General features: G+C 44.8%; 1 protein-coding gene across 1 annotated transcript in view; it reads right to left on the minus strand.

Annotated features, from left to right (window-relative positions):
* Positions 1 to 293: 293 nt before the first annotated feature.
* Positions 294 to 21,444, minus strand: part of LOC142571159 (3-oxoacyl-[acyl-carrier-protein] reductase FabG-like) — a 104,775-nt gene continuing 83,624 nt past the window's right edge. The window contains exons 6-9 of the mRNA XM_075679437.1: positions 21,011 to 21,080; positions 18,932 to 18,968; positions 10,760 to 10,823; positions 294 to 560 (exon numbers count right to left, since the gene is read on the minus strand). Coding sequence (XP_075535552.1) covers positions 354 to 560; positions 10,760 to 10,823; positions 18,932 to 18,968; positions 21,011 to 21,080 — 378 coding nt within the window. The 3' untranslated portion in view covers positions 294 to 353. The remainder of the gene's footprint in view (positions 561 to 10,759; positions 10,824 to 18,931; positions 18,969 to 21,010; positions 21,081 to 21,444) is intronic.

Consider the following 21,444-nt stretch of genomic DNA (forward strand, 5'->3'; position numbering starts at 1 on the left):
AAGTTAGTCGCACCGTAATACTTTGGTATGGGTTTTCCTAAGTTCAAATTGGTTCCGCGCAAACCAGTATTACCGTCTTCCGGGACCTGTTGAAACTTTTTTTCGCTCTATGTAAAATTGGTTGCAACCTGAATATTATTTTACCGTGGCTATTTATCTCTTACTATTTTGTGTCTAATATCTCCTACAGACAGCCCGCATTCTTTGCCAAGGACTAAATCTCGTTAATAGAAGCATCTTTAGGGAGTCCTGTCTAGAATTTACGCTGTGTGGACACCTCATAGATTGCTATTTATCTTTATTATAGTGGGCACAGAAGCAGGGTTGATAATTCTGTGCTTGATTTGGTAATTTCAATTGGCGGTACGCAGATCTGCACCCTTCTTTACCGCCAGCGTAGCCGCCATTGGCCCGACTAGGAGTTTGCCTCCATCGACCGGCAGTAAGTGACCTGTGATGAATGAGGCGTTGTCCGAGGCCAGAAAAGCGATTGCACGGGCGGCTTCTTCGACGGTGCCAATGCGACCCATGATGTTCGATGTTTCCAGCATAGATCGGAGCTGGAAGAGAAATATTACACTGAATAACTGTTGCGCACTTGTAGACAACGGAGTGAAGATTGGTAAACAGAATTGGGAAAAAGGGCAAAATATATTTAATTTTAGATTAAGACGTCGTTCTTGTGACAATGAAGAGCTACTCTAAAGCCGTGCCGTCGCGAATTTGGGCTCTGTTGGCTGTATCAGGTCGCCAGGTGCAGTGATGCTAAGGTCTTGCTTTATACGCATGGAGTTTATACATAACCCGAGTTTTGACTGCACACCTGCAGGCACCTTCAAACCCCGTAACAAAAGCATATTGTCGCCCCAGATGCAATACCTGCAGGCACCTTCAAAGTGACATGACAATTAAAAACACCCTTTGACACGAAGTCAAATCTATCTTCACTCCTACAAGTTCGGATGTGGTTTATATGCGTGAATGTTCCTTCTGTAAGAAAGAATATATCGGTGAAACGGGACAATCAATGAACGTTAGATTAAACGGATATCGCGCGGACACAGCTAAAAAGCTTCGCAAGACCGTCACCGAGCATTTCAACGAATCAGGTCATAACTTTGATGAACTTAAGATATAGATTTATAGCCAAATTTGCGTTCTGAACGAGAAAGAAAACACACAGGGTCGTACCTTATCCATAAGTTCGAGGAATAAGGCATAAATCTTTCCAAGAGAGCTTTCTATTCGCTATGCTAAATTTCCAGCTATAAGTAACAACACGTTGTTTGGTTACTTAGTTTTTTTTTCGGTTTCTTCCTTTTATTTATTTATTTATTTATTCCATTTCAGTTGTTCTTTTTTTTCAGGATCACCGGCTTCTGAGGCTTTTTTTTGTTATCTGTTTCAGAGACACGATAGGCCACGACCACCAGCCAAACAGGTAATAGAGGGCTGCTGTGCAGGTCGTTGACACGCCGGCTAAGACACGGCAGTTGGCACATGATCGATAGACGACCGTGTCACTGGCCTTGTGAACACTCCTTTATTGTCAATTCTACATCTTGGCCGCTAACATAACTTCGCTTGTTTGCGCACCTATCCACACTACGCTCTCTCCTTTAGAAAAACCCCACCTGCATATACTGTGGCGGGGAAAGCATATGTGGCACTGAAGAAGACAAGTTTACTTGTCGAAACGTTTGCTCCTGATTTCACATTGTTCTCATTTTGGCCACCATGTTCTCACTACGATATTGTAACTGCTGTTTGGTTTCCCAGTTATTTGCTTAATGTGAATCGCCTAAGGAAAATAAGCGTGGAAGCTATTCAACCTAACCTGCAGATTTGCGCACTTATTTAGACGATTTCCATTCCTAAGGAACAAATTCATGTGGTTTTCAGAGGCGTGTGGTTTTGAGATGGGCAAAGAACAAGTGAAACAACACTGTTATGTAAACTGGGAAGGATTCTCCGGCTTTTAAGCCCATTTGTATACAACACCACGTCGTTCTCCGTCTTCCTTGATAGGAGGTTTGTTGGAGGTGTCCTTCAAGCATGTTACGAGTACGACGAACAGTGAGGCACTGTCTCGAAAGACACTAGTGAACAGCACCGCCAGCAGAGGGAGTCGAGCGTTGGCGACGTTGCTGCACAGAGGTGCGTCTTCTCCTTAACGATCGTCCCCGCAGAAAAAGATCCATCCTGGCGGCCTAAGAGTTTGGCCGCAGAAGGTCATAGTACGGCTTGAGACGCCTCATGTGGAGGAGGTGACGTGAACGCCTATGCATGTCATCAGATGGAGAAAGTGGTTAGATTATAGAATTCACCGGGGATGCTAGCTCTAACACCCAGTAAGGCCATTACAACTTTGGGAGGAGTTTCGAGGAAAGCCCTACAGTTTCAGGAGTTTGCCAACGGACAAGCCAGCCATATAGATACCCTTGGGCACACGTGGAATTTGGCAGTGAGACGGCACAGCCTTCCTTCTGGCGCTGCTGTTTTTGCGATGTAAAGGGTTCGCACGAGCTGGCGGCACTCTTCGTCTTGTAGGGCAGTTCCGTACACTCGGAAACGTCAGGATGGTATGGAAGGATAGCGTCTATGGTATGCGAAGACTCCCGTCCGTAAGGAGAAAGAGAGATGGAAATTCTAGCTTCCATAGCTTGTATCGCGGTGTTGTATGCGAAAGCTGCAAAATGGATTACGCAGTCCAGTTTACCACGATCAGGTGCCACGTACGTCGCAAACGTATCACTGAGAGCACGGTCGAACCGTTCGGTCAGCCCCTTAGTATGCGCATGGTGTGCCGTGCTCATTCGATGAATAATGTGGTAATCGAAAGCTGAGCTTCGACCATATCAGAGAGGAACGAGCAACCTCTATCATAAAGGGGTTCTCAAGGCTCGCCATGTCAAAGGATAAATCGTCGTAGCATGAAAGTGCCTACTTTCCGCGCTGTAGCAATTGGTAAAGTAGCAGTTTCGGCGTACACTCTTAGGCAAAGTTACACCCTTTGGCTTGCCCCTTCTGCCACACAACAATAATCGTTATCTGCCTTGATGCGTTTCCTTTCTTTAACGCTGCGAGCCCGGAACTTTCCAGTAACGAACGGCACGCGCGTTATCAGAACGGGCACTCCAAAGGGTGTAAACTGTTCTATGCTGATAACGCGCGTGCCGTTCGTTATTGGAAAGTACCGCGCTCGCAGCGTTAAAGAAAGGAAACGCATCAAGGCAGATAACGATTATTGTTGTGTGGCAGAAGGGGCAAGCCAAAGGGTGTAACTTTGCCTAAGAGTGTAGTGTGTCCAATGGCCTACAGCAACTATGATCTACCGACTGCCATCTGGTGTCGTTGGAAGCAGGCCGTAGAGGTCTATGCGGCCAGATCGAAGGCTTTGACAGGAAACGGATGCGGCTGTAAGCGTCAGAGGCGCTGTCAATGTGCCAATTTGTGAAGTTGTCAGTCAGGGCATCACTCAACAAGCTTTCGTACAAGTGTTCATCCCCCGCCAGTAGTAGCGATAGCAAATACGATCCTGTGCCTTAAGTACTCCCGCGTGGCGACATTGCGTATTGTCGTGAAAGGAGGAATATATTTGTGACATTAAGCTGCGCACAATGACGAGTAGCCATATATTAGCCATCTACGCCGTCCATCTAAGTACTCTAATAATCATAGACAACTTTGTGTAGGAGGGATTGAGATACATGGATCGTTGATGATCTGGATAGATAGGTGAAAAGAAAGGTGGTCCAGGGGTCACGACGTTGTTCGGTGCCAAATTAGGTCAAAGCAATGGATGACACAGAGTCTGTGCAAGTAGTTCCGCAGGTCGAGTCAAGAAGTACAGGTGAACGGCACAGGGCGCCTCTGTCAGTGCCCGTACGCGAACATTGTGCCGCTGGATTTGGAGTGCCCAGCGTGATAGACAGCCAGATGTATCTGTCAACATGGCGAGCCAAGAAAGCATGGGGGGGATCTGTTACTAGGTCAAATGGGTGGCCGCATAAGTATGGGTGGAACTTGCCAAGCGCCCAAACTAGAGCCAAGCTATTTTCTTCAGCCACGCTGTAATTATATTCTTCTACTGTCAGCGTACCAATCACAAAGGCGACGTCGTGTTTAGAGTAGCCAGAGTTTTATTGGCGAGGACGGTGCCAAGAACGACCGCGCTGGCGTCTGTATGTACTTCAGTTGCAGCTCTTGTGTCACAACTGCAGCTTAAAAACGACGGGTGAATACGTTTTAAAAATGACTTCACATAACTCGCTCTATCTGTTTAGTTATCAAGCATACCGGGTACGTTTTCGACAGCGCCGTTTTTGGCGGGAGAATTCCTCGCTTATCAAACAGAACTCGCCGTGTCAATTGCTCCTCTATTCGACCTACATCAGAATGAGCGCGGCAAGAAAAAGAAATTCTTTTGTGGTGTTAACCTCACGTCAGAAGAGACGAAGGATTGCAAATGAACGTGGCATCCGAAGGGGAACTGTTTTGCGCCAAGAGGAAGTGGAGCGCGAGTACAGAAACATCCAAGCCGCCCTTACGGCAATGGTAGCCGGCCGAGCCTTCAACAGGAAGAAAGATCTGTATGACTACCCGCTTCCTTCCAGTGTGTTTGGCATATCAAAGTGTCATCACTAAATGTGACAACGAGCTACTCGAAAATGAGCAGCGTCGCATGCAAATGCTTCAAAATTGCCGCTGGACAAGGCAGCTTTGCCGTGTTTCCTCTTATTCACAATGCAGTGATGTGAATACCTTACCGCTGAACTGCTCAATGTTTTTTACTGCTGAGGCACAAGTGCAGTACAGTTTTAGTGCGTATAAAGGAAACATTTCGTGCCCAGTCGTCTGAATGATGAAAACTGCAGTTTTAATATAAACAGTCCGAGCACTTGGATATATATATGTGTATATATATATATATATATATATATATATATATATATATATATATATATATGTAGTGTGTGTGTGTGTTTAACTTCATATAAAATTTTACGTGATATTTTATGCATATGCAATACAGTAAGCGTACATTATTCATCAAACAACGCGCTTCCCCGTGAGACCCATGAACAAATTGGAGCCTGGCTCCAGATCGCTAAATCATGCAAGTCACATGGAGCATCAATAAAAGTATCGAGTTAATAAGCGAACATCACTTTTGGTGCCAACGGAGGGTCACATCTGTACAGTCGTTTCTGGTAACGTTGCATCGTAGGAAGTGTGGCAACCAATTCTATACTGTGAGCACACTGTACATAAAAAATTTTCAGAAACCATCGTCGACGGTTGTTAATGTAAGCGATTAGTCCCAACGAGCGAGCGAACAAAAGAACGCTAGAGAAAGCGAGCGAGAGAGAGAGCAAAATATAGTTAGCGTGAGAGTGAACGAACGAACGCGCGAGCGTTTTCCTTGCAGATCAACAGTCCGACGACCGACCACCGACGACTCAACTACGAAAACGTCCGACGGAGAGGAGACAGAAAGCTATTCGCTTTAATATTTCTGAAACTCGTCGTTATAGGCTTGCCACGCTTGGGCGCAGAGGGTGGTGTGATCGCACCTATATAGAAGCGGCGATTGTTTTTTAACATGCTGTAACCACAATGACGCGGCACTGAAAGCGGAAAGCGTCCGAAATGAGAGAGGAAACTGAAAGGCCTTGCGGAATGTCCAGTGGCAACTTCCAGCTCGCCACTCTTGCTGCAGATGGAGGGGCTAAAGAACAATGGAAGAACGTGCGGTATCCGGCTCTGCGCAACATAATTCACGGGTCGAGAGCTACAAAAGTGCAATGCTCACGACACGCAAGGCGCGCACACCAAGGCGCCAGACCACGGCACGTCAGCCTCTTTAGCGGCTTGTACAATATTCAACAACCCATCAACGCGATCCAACCTTGCGCAAGGTGGCGATACCGTCGTCACATCATGTGACCAAGGCGGCCACGTGATTCGTGATGCCGGGCAGCATGCCGCAGGAGGCCAGGCGAGCCGGGCATAGTGGGCATAGTTGCGTCACCGCACTCGCATTTCTCTGTGGTGTGTTTGCGGCTGTTCTGAATGTGCTGCCGCTGCCCTTTGTCATGCAAGTGTTGCAGTGTTTTGCTGTCAAGAAAACGACATTCTATGATTAGTTTGGTTGTGCGATCTGTTTGCGTGGTTTTAATTTGGAAATCGGTAGTGTTTTCATTTGGCATGGGACCAAGGCGGCCACGTTATTCGTGAAGCCGGGCATAGTTGCGTTATTGCACTCGCATGGCGCTGTGGTCTGTTTGCGGCTGTTCTGAATGTGCTGCCACTGCCCTTTGACATGTAAGTGTTGCAGTGTTTTGCCGTCAAGTAAACGACATTCTGTGATTAGTTTGGGTTGTGCGATCTGTTTGTGTGGTTTTCATTTGGAAATCAGTTAGTGTTTTCAATTGGAGGGTGCCGAGTGGAGGGCACTAATCAGCCCTTAAAGTTCATTGTCATGTTATGTGAGGCGCCTTTCCAATAACGCTGTAATTAAGGAGTTAAACGCAGTATAAGGACGAAAGTTAGAGGGACGAAATCGTGCTTGTGTGTCCCTAGCGTCGGGATCGGCCGCTATGCGTGATCCTAACAAGAAAGTCGTATTTTGCAGAATGCGAAGAAAGGCGGCAAAATTGCTGTCTATGCGCACCTTGTCGATCTCCGCAATAGAGCCGTCATCGTGGTATTTTAGTCTCCCGTTTAGCAAGAGTGTTGCAGACAAGAGAACTTGTACAAACGTGTTTTTTTTAATGATGCAGTACTAGTACAGTATCCCAAGAGATAAGGTCAAGTGCCCGCCCTATTACCTCGCGCTTCTGCGCACTGACAGAATTTTGCGTGCACCATATATACCGTGCTTTTATCGTTTGTGCTTCAGGTTCTCAATTGTGTTTTCGCTCCCTTTACCCACATGATGGGTATTTCATGGTTTTACGGGGAGCTTGTGTGCAATATATGAAACGGCCAAATTCAATTTTATTTGACGCCTCAAATGGTAGTAATATATTGAGCCCCTTGTAGCTTTGTGCTTGTTATCGATTTTTCTACTTGGCGAATGATACAGCATACACGCTGCATAACTCGCTTGTGGATACTGCGTGCGTGAGTCGGGTATGCCCTTGGTGTAAAATAACTTGTATGCTCCAGGAAGTACGATTGTTTGCAGTTTGGGACATGTGTCGGACTGAACGCTGTGTGCCCTTCACGCTTTACTTATTCGGCCGCCTGCTGAGTTCGTGCGGGTGCCGTGTGTGCACATGGAGTTTGCGAAGAGCTCGCGCGGTTTTTTGTTTTTCGATTTGTGTTCTGTTCGCGCGCTTCGCACAACAGGGCATGCCGCAGTTCTTTGTCCTTGTGCAACAGATTTTCCTAGCGTACGTCTGTGCATTATTTGATACCGGTTTCACACGGGGCCCTTTTGACCGCGATCCAGTCCGTTACAAATCGAATTTCTTGGTCGTGATTGGCTCCTTTGCGCAAGCTGGGCGGGTGAGCGAATCGCATCGATATTTTCGATCCGGATCGGGCTTGATAGCGATAAAGAGTGGTTGTGTGACACCGGTATTACACATGGCGCCCACATAGGGAACACTTTAAGTTCAATGCTACTGAATCAAGAGCAAGTGCATATATATGCCAGCGGTGGTATGCGGGCAAGTCTTTCTGGTGAAGCCAATGCTTGTGCATTCAAAACATTTCAGCTTCCAGCGTAGTGCATCAATGTGTCTACTTCGACAAAATGGAGCACCAGTGCAGATGATATCTGGGCTTACCTGTCCAAGGCAGCAAGTGTGGCTACATTGAAACTACTACCACCATGTGCGGCTGTTCTATTTCCAGCGGGACTGCAGAATATCAGTAGTGTGCTCTCAAGCTGTTCGTCGATGAAGCTCTGCCTGGACTGTGTGCCAAATATTTTTGGACGTGAAAGTTGAGGTGAACTGGTAAACATCTGTGGAACTGTGCCTGGACTCCGTGGCAAATATTTTTGGATGTGAAAGTGTGGGCGAACTGGCTAAGAATTGGCTCTGGACTACATGTGTTAAACCTTTTTCTCATTCAGAGTGCTTTGTTTATTTTAGGAGACTGGAGATGTGCGCAAAGTGTGACATTTCAGTGGGCTAATTAATGTATTTAGTGGTTTGCAAATTATTATTTGCAAATTGTACGGGGCTTTTTAGATAAACCAATTACTATTTATTATGACCATTGCTTCCTTTGTTACACAAATGCAGCTTCCAGTGCATTCCAGTTTATTTCCATGTTTATGTAGGTTTCTAATATGAGGCTTGCATATTCATTTGTCATGTTCTGGAGTGGAAAGATGCAGCATTACTCAGTCTCATCGTTCACCGTACTACAGTAGTGCTTACTTGTTACACTGACTCCCCCGTTTAAGTATTCTGTACTAGTTTCACTTTATTGCTTTTTTGTTGTATAGTTCTTTTTCTAGCCATTACCTTCTGTGATATATCCTAAAGGCAATATTTCCAATTTTGCTTTGTTCGCAATGTTTGATTTCTGTCACAGGATTGTTTTATGATGGTATGCGGTGGTATTTCTTATTGTGCTCATTTCAAGCTTCTAGCTGATTGGTAACATTGCTTGGAGGCAGTTACCATCCGATTCAAGCTCTTGCATTTTTCAGTCTACTGCTTCCATTCGCTCCGACGTCACTTCAGGATAAACCTAGTCCATCTAATAGCACGTGCTCTTTACTATGATAAATGAGAAACTTTAGTACACTCCATGTTTTTCTGTTCATTTTTGTATGTGTACTTGGAATTAGGGAATGCTCACTTTCGAGTTCATTACAAATTCCTTTCTGCGATTTTTGTCATTGTTGATGTACTTTTACTTCTATTTGCATTTCTCACACATTTTGCTTAAACCTTGCATAAGCATTACATTTTAATAAAGTGTTTTTGCTTGGTCACAATGTTCTCATTTCATGCACTCTTGGCATGAATGCCTTGGTCAGGGCACCTGCCAAGACGTGACCATTTGTTCTTTGCAGGCTGTCATTCCCATTTTGGTTGTAAGCATCGTAGCTTACTAAAGGCGGTATTAAGGATTCATTATTCCTAACAGGTTCATTTTCATGTGACTTGGTAGAGGATGCGCCGGCCATGCGGGGAACAGTGCTTGGCACTGCGCCATGGCTCTTACAGTCATCACCGACGCTTCTACTCATCCGCGGCGCGATTGGAGATCGTTGTTGGAAACGCCCGTTCAGTTTCACCTCACGTGATTGGCCTAGGCCATGCTGACGGGTGCGGCTGACGACGTCGGCGCGGCATAGGCCAGTCGCGTGAGGCGAAAGTGAACTCGCGTTTTGAACAACGATGTCCGATCGCGCCCCTGGCACCCGCGAAAATTCGCTTCAGATTATCGTAAACCTTTCAAGACCACTTCTAGACCAGCTTTTTCATAACGTCCTAAAAACGTTTAGAAATTGGTTACGAAAGCTGTGGCAAAGGGATTATTTGTGTCTTTCCCAATCCTATTTCTCGACCAGCTTTTCGAATACGTTTTGCAGACCTGTGCTAGATCGCCTCAAAAGAGTAATTAAGCCGGACATTAGCAGACATATGCGACGTTTTCCCAACGAAGTTTTCTTATTCGTGTCTTCTTTAACCGGTTTTTATTGTCTTGGATAAACGCTACGAAAACGTTACGTATCTCTTTTGTGCTACGTGGGGTAGCATGGGTGACTGCACCACAGAAGACTGGGAGAAGTGAAAAAGAGTCAGGCGGTTTGTCGATGTCCTCGCCCACTTCCAGTTTAGGTGGCTGATGAAGAGCGTCGTGAAATGATGTGTCACACAGCAGCCAAAAATCAACTTTAGCTCGTGCGTAGTCGATGATGGCATTATGACAGCTTAAGAAGTCCCACCCAAGAATAACGTCATACGAGCATGCAGAAACAGCAATGAACTCGACAATGTACATAACGCCATGTACATAAGACAGGAGAGTCTATTCAGGAAATGCGGAGACGTCATCCAGCCTGCTACTCTACACAGGGGGAAAGGAAAGAAGAGAAAAACAGGGGACTGGAAGAGTAATAATGAGGACAGGCAGTGGAATTTGTTTAAATTACACTGCCTTTTCCGAAGGGCCCGCACACAGCTTTGTGTATAAGACTTTGTCAATGAAATATTCTCCGATTGGTGATGGCTCGCTTCACTGATATGTCCGGTCGATGGCCTACACCAGTTTATTTTACTAACAGCCTGCTGATAATGGGCTCTAAGGAACGCCTACAGTCAGAAGTCATGCTCGGTACAAGCAATAAGCATATGCGCTCCATTTTGCAGGTACTCCACCGGTCAGGTGCATTGGACGTATTACAGTCTGGTGAGTCCGCGCACAGGATGCGGCGCAGCAGATTGTCACGTTAACACTACACCTACTACTCCCCTTAACGCAATATGCTGAAAAGCGTAGCAACTGTGCTACCACTTTTAAAATCACGGGATGATGGCGTGTATTTATAAAAACAGGTAGCATAGTTGAGTAACAAGTACATGAGATGCACGGATGAAAACAATGCAGAAAACATAGACAACGTGAACCACACACCGATATTTTTTTTTCTAGCGGCTTAAAAACGATTGTATTATTTTGATTTAGTTCCGGTGCGAGCAAAAAATTTTTTTTTTCTTATCAGTTCTAATTCGATGCTCTTGATACAGTCATTCTTTATATGGTGCACCTCACCAGGCCTTACCCTTTTCTGTGTCTCGGAGATCATTCCTTCCTTGAACACCATTTTTGTTTCAATGGGGCCTGGACTGAAGAAAAAATGAAAAACAAATTACACCAGCAGCACACGTGCTATGTATGAACGCAGCCTTTCGAGGCACAGCTAGTCTAGCGCTTGCATAGCAGTAGATTCGAAGTTCGTACAAAACTTGAGGGTACAGGCTTTTTTTCCCACAATTTAACACGCCTGTCAGTAATAAATGCTAAGATCAAAAAATTATAGCAGGACTATGTCTAAATGTTTGTGGATGCTTACGCCATTAGCATTCAAGCATTGTAGCGACACAGTATCTGAGATATTATTTTTATTTAATATCTGTAGTGGTCATCGTGGCTTCTTACTTTGGCTACATGCGACATACACAGTGTGCGTTATCGGCACATTTTCCTATGCTGCTCACTAACAAAGACGGGCCATCAGCACGATAACATGAGAACGACTAGGGGATAAAGACGGCATGAATATGATGGGGCGACGACGAAACATTGATATTAATCGAACGAAGAAGGTCCCATGGCGATGGCGGCATGACGACAGTGAGATGGCAATTCTGAAATGATGATGCTATAACGAAGACAGCGTGACGATGACAGCCTGTGAAAAATGCTAGGACGACGAATGCAGGATGACGATGGAATATCGATGACTGAATCACCAATAGTGCATCAACGTGACGACGACGGTATGACAACAATCTTATGATGAAAGTGCAATGCACGACGGCATGACGGCGTTAGTATGAAAAGTGCATTACATCGACGGACCGATGAATGTAATTAAGCTTATATCGGACAATGTGGTGGGAGAGCCGAAGAAAAAGCTGAGCAAACAACTTGATAACTCTGGCAACCCTGCGCACACGTCAAGATAACGATAGTTGGAACAAGAAAAAGAAGTACACATTGCAATAACAACAGTGACATGAAAACGCCGGCGTAATTACCATTGAATAACGAAGAACTACTGATGTCGATGGAACAGCCCCCGTGGTTGCTCAGTGGTTATGGTGTTGGGCTGCTGAGCACGAGCTCGAGGGATCGAATCCCGGCCACGGCAGCCGCATTTCGATGGGGCTGAAATGCGAAAACACCCGTGGACTAATATTTAGGTGCACGTTAAAGAACCCCAGGTGGTCGAAATTTTCGGAGCCCTCCACTAGGGCGTGACTCATAATGAGAAAGTGGTTTTGGCACGTAAAACCCCATCATTTAATTTTAGTTATCGTCGATGGAACAGCAAAGGCGGCATGATGGTAATGGCAAGATGGTGATGGCTTGACGTTTGCGAAGGCACAATTTTGGTTAGATGACACAACAGCGAAGATGGTGTGAAGACTGTGATTGGACTCTATGCGACATACACCGGCATCGTACCACTTTGTTATGGCATTGCTTGCAAAGATAGCTCACGGGCATGACTTCATGATTATAATTGACGCTGGCGCAGTTGCCACGGTAGAACGACAAAGAACGAATGACAAGGATAAAACGACAAAGGCGGCTTAATGAGCGCAGCGTGAGGACAACATGAGGACAATGTGATGGCTAGGGTATTGCGACGATGGTATAAAAAAACTAGACTAATCGTTTGAATAATGACTCGCCCAGTGGCAGCGGCATGACGATGATTCCATGACAACGGATACGTGGTAGAGACTGTCATACGAAGTTTGACGAATGATTGATATGGTTTTTATCAAAGAAGGCGATATGACGACGATCCACGTCTTTGGCATAACGTACTGAAGTGAGGGCAAGTATCAAACATTTTGACGACTACAGCATCACGAGAGCGGTGTGAGGACGACTGTGGCAAAACGAAGGCGTGTCTACGACGGCGTGAGGAGTCTCGGTTGTCGAAGTTAGAATAATGACCATGGAAGGGCCTCAACAGTATCACGACGGTGGTATGACAATGACTGCGTGATGATGACAGTGTGGCGACAACGCAGTAACGACGATCGTATGACTGTAATATCAGCACAATATGGTGACAACGAGTGAATGGCGGGAATGGAGTGACAACGACGGGATGACGATGGTTGGATGATGGTAGCTTGAGTGACGACGATGGAGCGCCCACAATGTAATCGCGACGGTGCTGTGACAAGGAAAAGATGACGACTCTATCGAAGCGACGACCGACGACAAAGCGACGACCGCAGCATAATGAGATTCGGCGGACAAATCTGGAATGGCGGCAGTGCAACAACCGCGATGGCATCACGACCACCAGCACATACCTAGTGGTCCAAGCTACTAGACAACTTGGGTCACTGGGTAGGCGTTGAAGGCGTGACGAGGACGGCATTACAAGGGTCAGACAACGAAGATAGTTTGAAGACAATGAGACGAGTACAGCGGCCTCACGCCCACGAGTACATACGTAGTGGTTGAGGCTTGTAGACAACTTAGGCCATTTTTGCATCGTAAGAAGATAGATAGATGGGCTTAAGATTCAAGAACTATGTAAATTATGCTAACTACAATTAATTTAGGGCAAAGATTATCTTACGGTGACAGTGGATTGTAGCTGGATTAGCAGTCAAGCATTGAGGCGAAACACAGTAGTCCTGAAGTGAACTTTATTTAACTTAGGTATTGAGTATTCTCTGACTTCCCTTGCTTCTGGTGTATGTGACAAACTCCGATATCGTTCCACTTTGTGATTAGACTCGCTGGCGAAGTTCGCCCACAAAGATATCAGCACAGTGACACCTATATGACGCTGATGTAGTGACGAAGATGGAAGGACGAAGAAAGATGGACCAAGATGTAACGACAAAGCCAGCATAACGACGACGACGTGACGACAAATAGACCCAGATTCTTAAATGATGAGAGAGATAAAACAGCGATAGCGTGATCATGATGGCGTGAGGACAATGAGATGACAGCCACTTTGTGACGACGATGGCGCGATGATTGTTTGACGACAACCAGCTGTCGAAGGTTGAATGATGAGCCTGGTAAAACCAGGGCGGCAAGACGACGACGGTATGACAACGGATACATGATAAATACTGTCTGACGTCCACGCTATGACGACGATGGTGTGATGACACTAGGATAAACATGAGAGAATGAAGACGCAATTGTTGGGATATATTGAAAAAGAAAGAACGACGACAATAAATGGATGAAGGTTTGTATTATTTGATGATACTATGAGATAGTGGGACGATGACGGTACGATTACAAAGGGATGACACTACCTTAGTGATGACCATGGAAAAACCGCCGCCTGACGATGACGCTATATGACAATGATTTTATGAATGCTGTATGACGACAGTTGGATGTTGAAGTCAGATTGTTCACACTGGACCGTCGAGGGTATGAGAACGAAGTAAGGAGAAGGACGCAATTACAAGTATGGCATGACTACGGTATGAAGACAATGAGGTAACAAGTGTATGTTGACATTACTATAACGACGACTGCATCACGAAGCCTGTGTAATGACGAGGCCATAATAACGGTTATATTATAATGAGTGTCTGCTAAAAATGATATAATAATGGCCACAGAATCATGAATGACTGACAATAGAATTACGAAGAAAGATAGAAGTCGATAGATTGACGAAGGCATGGGCATATCGAAGACGGCATGCAGACAATAGGATGGTGTTTTTCAAGTGATGTGGATGGTAGCATCAAATCGTGACCATGACGGCATGACATCAATAATTTGACAGTTACTATGGAAGGGCGATGGCTTGACGACGACGGCATGGCGACAGTCGCATGACGAATCTAGAATGACAACAGTGAAATTGGCTTGAAGGCATCACGACGGCGGTGTGACAACGAATGTATAAAGACTGTATGGTGAGAATGGCGTGACGTCGGCAGCATGGAGGAAGTCAGCTGATGAATCTGGAAAGGCGACGGCTCAAACACCATGGTGGCATCACAATCTCGAAGACATGCGTCGTGGTCAGATCAGGAGGGTACAATAATAATATTTGGGGTTTTACGTGCCAAAACCACTTTCTGATTATGAGGCACGCCGTAGTGGAGGACTCCGGAAATTTTGACCACCTGGGGTTCTTTAACGTGCACCTAAATCTAAGCACACGGGTGTTTTCGCATTTCGCCCCCATCGAAATGCGGCCGCCGTGGCCGGGATTCGATCCCGCGACCTCGTGCTCAGCCGCCCAACACCATAGCCACTGAGCAACCACGGCGGGTAGGGTACAATGACGACGACTGAAGGAACATGACGGCGTCACAACGACCGTGTGGGAGCAGAAACATGGCCACTATCACGACGACGGCGTTATGTCGATGGCATGATGAAAGTCACATGACAAAATTTAAAGGGTGGTGACGCAATGATCACAAGGGCATCACAAACTCGAGCGCATTCCTAGTGGCCAAATTTATTAGACAACTTGGGTGCCTGGTTTGGCGTAGAAGGCCTGTATACGACGCATTGACAAGTGAGATCGCGAAGACGGAATGGCGATGGTGCACCAACCACGAGATCAATCCGACACGTGCCTAGTGGCCCAAGCAGGTAGGCAACTTGCGCTACTGGGTCGGCCTAAGAGGAAATATGACAGATGGATAGATATATAGAATGAGAGATTGATAGATAGATGGACCGATAGATAAATGGAAAGATTGACGTAGATATATAGATAATCTGAAACGGCTGAAGTATGACAGGAAGACTAATCACATTAAATATACTACCAAAGTTAGAGTGAAAGAGCGGGGCATACCTGGTGGCCGGTTTAGAAGTAAAAATGTTCATTCAAGAGAGGTACATCAGTAGTGGCACACCGCGAGTAACGCAAAATCTCACGAAACGGTTTAATTGACGAGAAGAAAAAATGGAATATCAGATAGCAGCACACCCTGGTGGCCCTACCATTTGTTTCGAACAGTTCCCATTTCAGAACAGCGCAACGCTGAAGCTATAGACAGTGGACTACTTAGTGCGGCATGTTGGCGGGAAAGTTGTTACAGACACAGGCAGAGAGGCAAACAGAGCGATAGATAGACAGATCCTAGAAAATACGCGAAGTAGCCTAACAATCGCGATCGTATTGAAACACCAATGTGATCAATACGGAAATGTAATTGAGGCGAGTGCTTCAAGAAACCACCTTTAAGAGACATTGCCGCAAAAATGCAGGCATTCATAAATATGGCAGGCTTACACAGGGACAAAAGCAGCATGTGTGTAGAGTAGACGCTGATGTGGTGGCGATATCCATAGATGGCTTTCTCATTAACTACCCTTTGCCTTTGTGAGGATCGCTTCATTGCTGAAAATGCCGACTGCCACACCCTTTCTATAGCCTGGCACTGCCCCTTTCAGAATAATACCGGATACATTTTCTATTTAAGACTTTGTAGCTGTTTCAATATATCTTTGAAGTCATGTGGTTGTTTTAAGGAAGCAGGGTTCTGTTACAGAGGCTTTTGAATCAAGCCCACTCCGAGCCAGGACAGTCAGCCTGCATTGACGTCGGTGTGTCCGTGGCTTTGTCACACGGGGTAACACAATTTCGAAACTACCTGGTTATGTCGACGTCAGTGCCTTTCTTTATTGTGATACACAACCCTTGTTAGAAAGGCTCTAGGACTGCGGTTGTAAAAAAATTGAAGTTGCAATTTAATGAGTCTACTTTTTGTCAATGTAGTCCTGTTTGCTTTCTTTCCACAACTGGCACTTTTTCTGGAGAGAAAGGAAACAAAAAGCAAAAGCTCCTTTATAGTTGCTCTTGAGCGCATTAGTCAGAGGAGTTTGTACTGACGCCCCGTCTTCATGTCGCTGCAATTGCAGCGCACATTCCACAACGGCTCACAAAAAGAAGTCACGTGGTAGCAGAACAAGTGAATCTGGGAGATCTGGTAGAGTAGAAATATGGCGTTTCGCCAGGTATTTCTAGATTGGTGAAACACTGTGAGGCCTTGCGTTGTGTAGGTGAATCCACAGTCAAGGCAATGATAAATCAGCATGCCACCAACAAAGTGCTTGGTGCGAAAGTTTCAGCAAACCATTGCAGGAACTTTCGTTTATTGTTGGTGCGTAAGGGCACGATATCATTGATGTACTAGTCATCTTGCATAAAAAATGCAATCAACATCATCTTTGACAGCATTCACTCAACTTTTACAGATGGGGATGAACAGTGAGCTGCTCATTCAGCGGTTTCTCGCATCATTCAGTACTCATACTTGCAACATCAACTTTCATCTCCAGCAATCATGCAGAACATAAATCTGGGATAAATTCCAGCCCTTTCATAAGTTCAGCAGCATTTTTTTTTTGTTTGCCTACGTCTGTGTGTGAGGACCTATTCCTGCATTCTGTTTGTGTTTCCCTTAATCATTGCATAAAGGCTGAAGACACACGCAAAGCGGACGTGCGTCAAGTTAACATTCCTGCCTTTTCTTTCTTCCGTTCTAGTTTCTTTCTCTCTGGTGACACACATCCCTGCTCAAATCCAGATTTCCGTCATATGTGCAGTACTACGGCGATTTTCACGTAGGAACTGGCTCAAATTTTCCGCGTTCGCAGTTGTACGTGAATTTGATGGGTAGCCTACTCTGTCGTCGCCCTTGTGCCGAATATTTGCTTTACCAAATCCTTTAGTGTAGCTCTTTACTCGGAATTTCCGTCCGGCACGTCACTCGTCTATTATTCAACTGAATTAGACAACAAGCGGAACAAGGGGTTATATAAACACAGCTCCGGCACCTTGCGAATTTGCATCAAATTCCTTGCAAGGCTATCTCTACACTGAACACTTAAATTCCGACTCTCTAATTCCAGTTTCTTCAGCATAATACCACGCACAAAGAAATAAAATTACACACCGGGAACTTCTTTGAGAAACGGTATATGTGCATATATTTGCGGCAGAGTTGTGAGATATTTCTTTAACGTGACTTTGGACACTAGCAGAGGTCGTAATTTTCTGTGAAATATGCCATTGTACCAAATGCACCCATCTCTTGGCTTTATTAAAAAGTTGCGGTCCACTTTGCCACCTATGACCACGTGCCCTTCAAATCTGGGTAGATTTTCGACGTATTTTATAGAAATTTCAGCAGAACTGACAACCGGGCTAGTTGGTACTGACTCATCGGGAGGGCGGCACCACGAAAAAAGACCGCGACAAGGAAGGAAACAAGAAGGTGGGCTTTTTTATACGTGAGCTTACGTGCAAGTATCTGCATGTAATTGGAAATACAGAATGCGTAATCTTTTGTTCCAAAATTATATTCTGAACTGCACGATAAACTATAGAGTCTTGAAACAAGACTCCGAACGGCCATAAAATCATACATTTACGACAAAGTGAGAGAAGCAGCGAAAAACGAAATCAGAGAAGAGCGAAATGTCAGGAGCGCCCTTCAAATGCGCCTAATAAAGTGGCGGCCACTTGTCACGCATTTGTGAAATATTCGGAGTGGCGTTTCCGCTTCCTTTTAAAGGCGCGATAGTCTTACTATAGAGAAGACTAAGTGTTCTTTGTGGTCCAACGAAGAGAAAGTACTCGAAGAAAGAAGATGAAGTCATCAATAGTGGGCGAAAAAAGGAAACTAAAACTTAAGCCCCCATCTATTAAATCGATTATTTACACTTACCTTACCCAGCCATTACCATAGTAGGTCGTGCCTACTTAAGCTAATCACGAGTGGGTGTAGAGTTAGCTATGAAAACGCTAGCGAAGATAGAAGTTATCACACCCAGCAAAGTCACATTCTTGAAACACTGAACCAGGCGTGATTTTTCTGGCGCCTGTTGTTGATCTCTCCGTTTGGAGGCAATTTGCACAATCATATAGTAAGCGGCGCGTCTTAGGGGCTGCATTTTAGTTTAGATGCCCCCTATGCAAAATAGACAATTCTACGGCAGATGGACTGTAACTGCAAGGTACGGTGCATATGGCTACGGACAGGACAGGACACCGACCACATCAAACTAAAAAAAACGCAGCCTTACGGGTTCCCTAGTCCCACTAGATATGGTTGCGGTTTAAGCGGCCCACAGGGAGAAGTATCGCAAAATATGTTGGTAGACAATGACATTAGCGATGGGACTCCAGCATATCATGCGCCGCTGTTTTGTTAGGAATAAAAGTGGAAAGAACTTATTGACTAGTACTCACTTGATGGAGTTTACACGAATTCCATACGGGGCATATTCTGCAAGGATAAGAAAAGCATATCTTCCCACACTCTGTTGTGTTTTGAATCAGCTGCGTTAAACGTTTTCATTGTTGCTAGAAAATAACGTGTAAAACGCAAACACACATTGCAGCGAACGAGTCCCTCAAACGACCACAATACAGGATTCCGCATGGAATTCACAATAAAGGATTCGCATCCATATATATCACTCCTCCATAGGCTTACGTTCTGTCTAAGCAAAACATCTTGAAGCAATTGTACAAAATGTACGTTGAGTGCGTCTGTACAAAGTTCACCTGGTTAAAAGTGATATAGTACATAAGCTTAAAGTCTATTTGAAGAAACCAGCGTTTAAGCTCCAGGTGGAAACCGTGTCACTGGAAGTACAGTAGGTCGCACCTATCTTGTGCTTGAGAACAAAGTTTATATATCTTTACGTTGCTTGGGAAAAACACGAGCAAGGCGGGAGATGGAAATTGAAGACAATAAGCAAAACGAGAACAACGTAAAAGCCGGAGTCAACGTTTTGACAAGTGCGCACTTGTCTTTGTCAGTGCCTTGAGAAAGACAAGCTCTTGTCTCGTTTTACTTATATTGCTTGATATTTTTCTTGTGGAATATATTTCAGGACAAAGACTGTTCGTCAGATGAAGCCTTACCTTCAACAAAATAGAAGATAGCCAAGATTTACACAATTTCAAGGGCAGGAACCTTCTTAAGAATTAAAATTCACTGCCTCATTAACGATTTACATTATGATTTTAGTCGTTAAACATATTTCACGTAAGAAAAGATTAACCATACTTTGGGAGCACAATACTACTAGGCCTCCTCCTAATACTCTCAGCAAGCCTTGCGTATAGCATTTTTGTAAACTGCATCATTAATGTTTATTTTTAATGCAAACGGACACAAACAAAAGACTCAGTTCAGGTGCTTCGCCATAAACATTAATATCTGTATAAGGCTTGTTATTTTCTTCACAGCGTCCACTTTGTCCCAGTTAGAAAGTCATGCATCGCTCATTTGTCCGAAAGTACAATAAAATGGAATACATTTCCGGAATATCTGTTGTATCCTAAAAGCATTGTCTCAACTTAACTAGTGCTGCTGGATTTGATTATTTGTTCTATTTAGTCCAATCGTCTGCAGCAGCCATAAAAATATTATTCTATGAACAGTTTTATTTCTTGGGAAAGGCGATTTACTTAAACCCTTATTTCAAAGTTTAATCAAGTGGCAGACTGCAGGCATAATTTTCTTACGGACTTTTTAAAGAATCGGTGGATTTCCGTAACATATAGTGTAAGAAGCGCTCTGTGCCGTTACAGTATTTTGAATCGTACTTTTTAGATATTGATGATGTATAGTGTTTCGTGGCGCAAGAGCTACGTATCGCCAAAGAGCGCCACGAACGTTGCGATGACCAGTCAATACCTTGCCAATAATGTGGGAACGAATGACAGATGTAATCTGGCTGTTAGTACTCTTAAGATTATGACCGGGCCCTGTGCGTTATGACGTAAACGATTGGCGCCAGCGTCCGGATAGAAACATTGCTCCTGCATGCAAAACGGGGTGCCAGCCGACATCGGAGCAAGACGTTTATCGGCCGATAGAAAGAGAATGTTCACCTTTTACGATATTAAGGGGCCATTAAGCTCAGCAGCTGCGAATTAGGGTTATGCAACAGGTGACTGTACTGATAACAGAAACACAGACAAGCAGACACGAGTGACGTAAGCAAAAAAGGCTATCGCAGACGCCAGGCAGCTCCTTTCATTTGAGGAGGTGTCGCTATGTTTCTCAGGGTGCAGTACGCGCAGCAGATGTTTTGCTGGGCTTGTCTTAATTCAATGTGTTCCTAGTTCTAACGGACCGTAACAGCTAGGCACCAGCTTGCCGAGCAACAGGTAGTTATAAGCTACAGAAAACTCTTGTTATAATATCTGGCTTAATATCTTCTCTTGCACTACCGTAGCGGTTATAGTTGACAGCCATGTTTTCATAGCATACAGCAAAGTATGGTACCAAATAACAAGAAGAATGACACTTACCCACTGCCGAAAGCCGTGTGAGCGCATCAATACCAGCTTTGCTGATGCCGGACAAAGCAACTGCGGGCACCTTGCATGGACACATACACGTACGTATACATCCATCTACCACAAATAGTTCAGTGAATCATGTCTACGCTGACGAAAGTCCCAGATTCCTGCTGTCGCTTTAACGCCGGCAAATTTGAGGTTATCAATCTGTAGCTAGCTGGCGAGAAGAACAGGCGAAAATCTCTTACTTCCAGTAGCCAAATGAGATCTCTCATTTTAAAAGTTATTACCGCTTGTGCTATGATTACATAATTTTTTCCTCCTTTCGTTTTGATATCACCAACTCAGGTTAAAAATTTCGGCTCTTTCACATTTTTCCCCTTTGCTCTAGTTAGACTGTAAGAATTAATATTTTCCATTGATCTTGGAAACTGGGGTTTCGC

The sequence above is a fragment of the Dermacentor variabilis genome, chromosome 2 (assembly GCF_050947875.1).
Source record: "Dermacentor variabilis isolate Ectoservices chromosome 2, ASM5094787v1, whole genome shotgun sequence".
NCBI lineage: Eukaryota > Metazoa > Arthropoda > Arachnida > Ixodida > Ixodidae > Dermacentor > Dermacentor variabilis.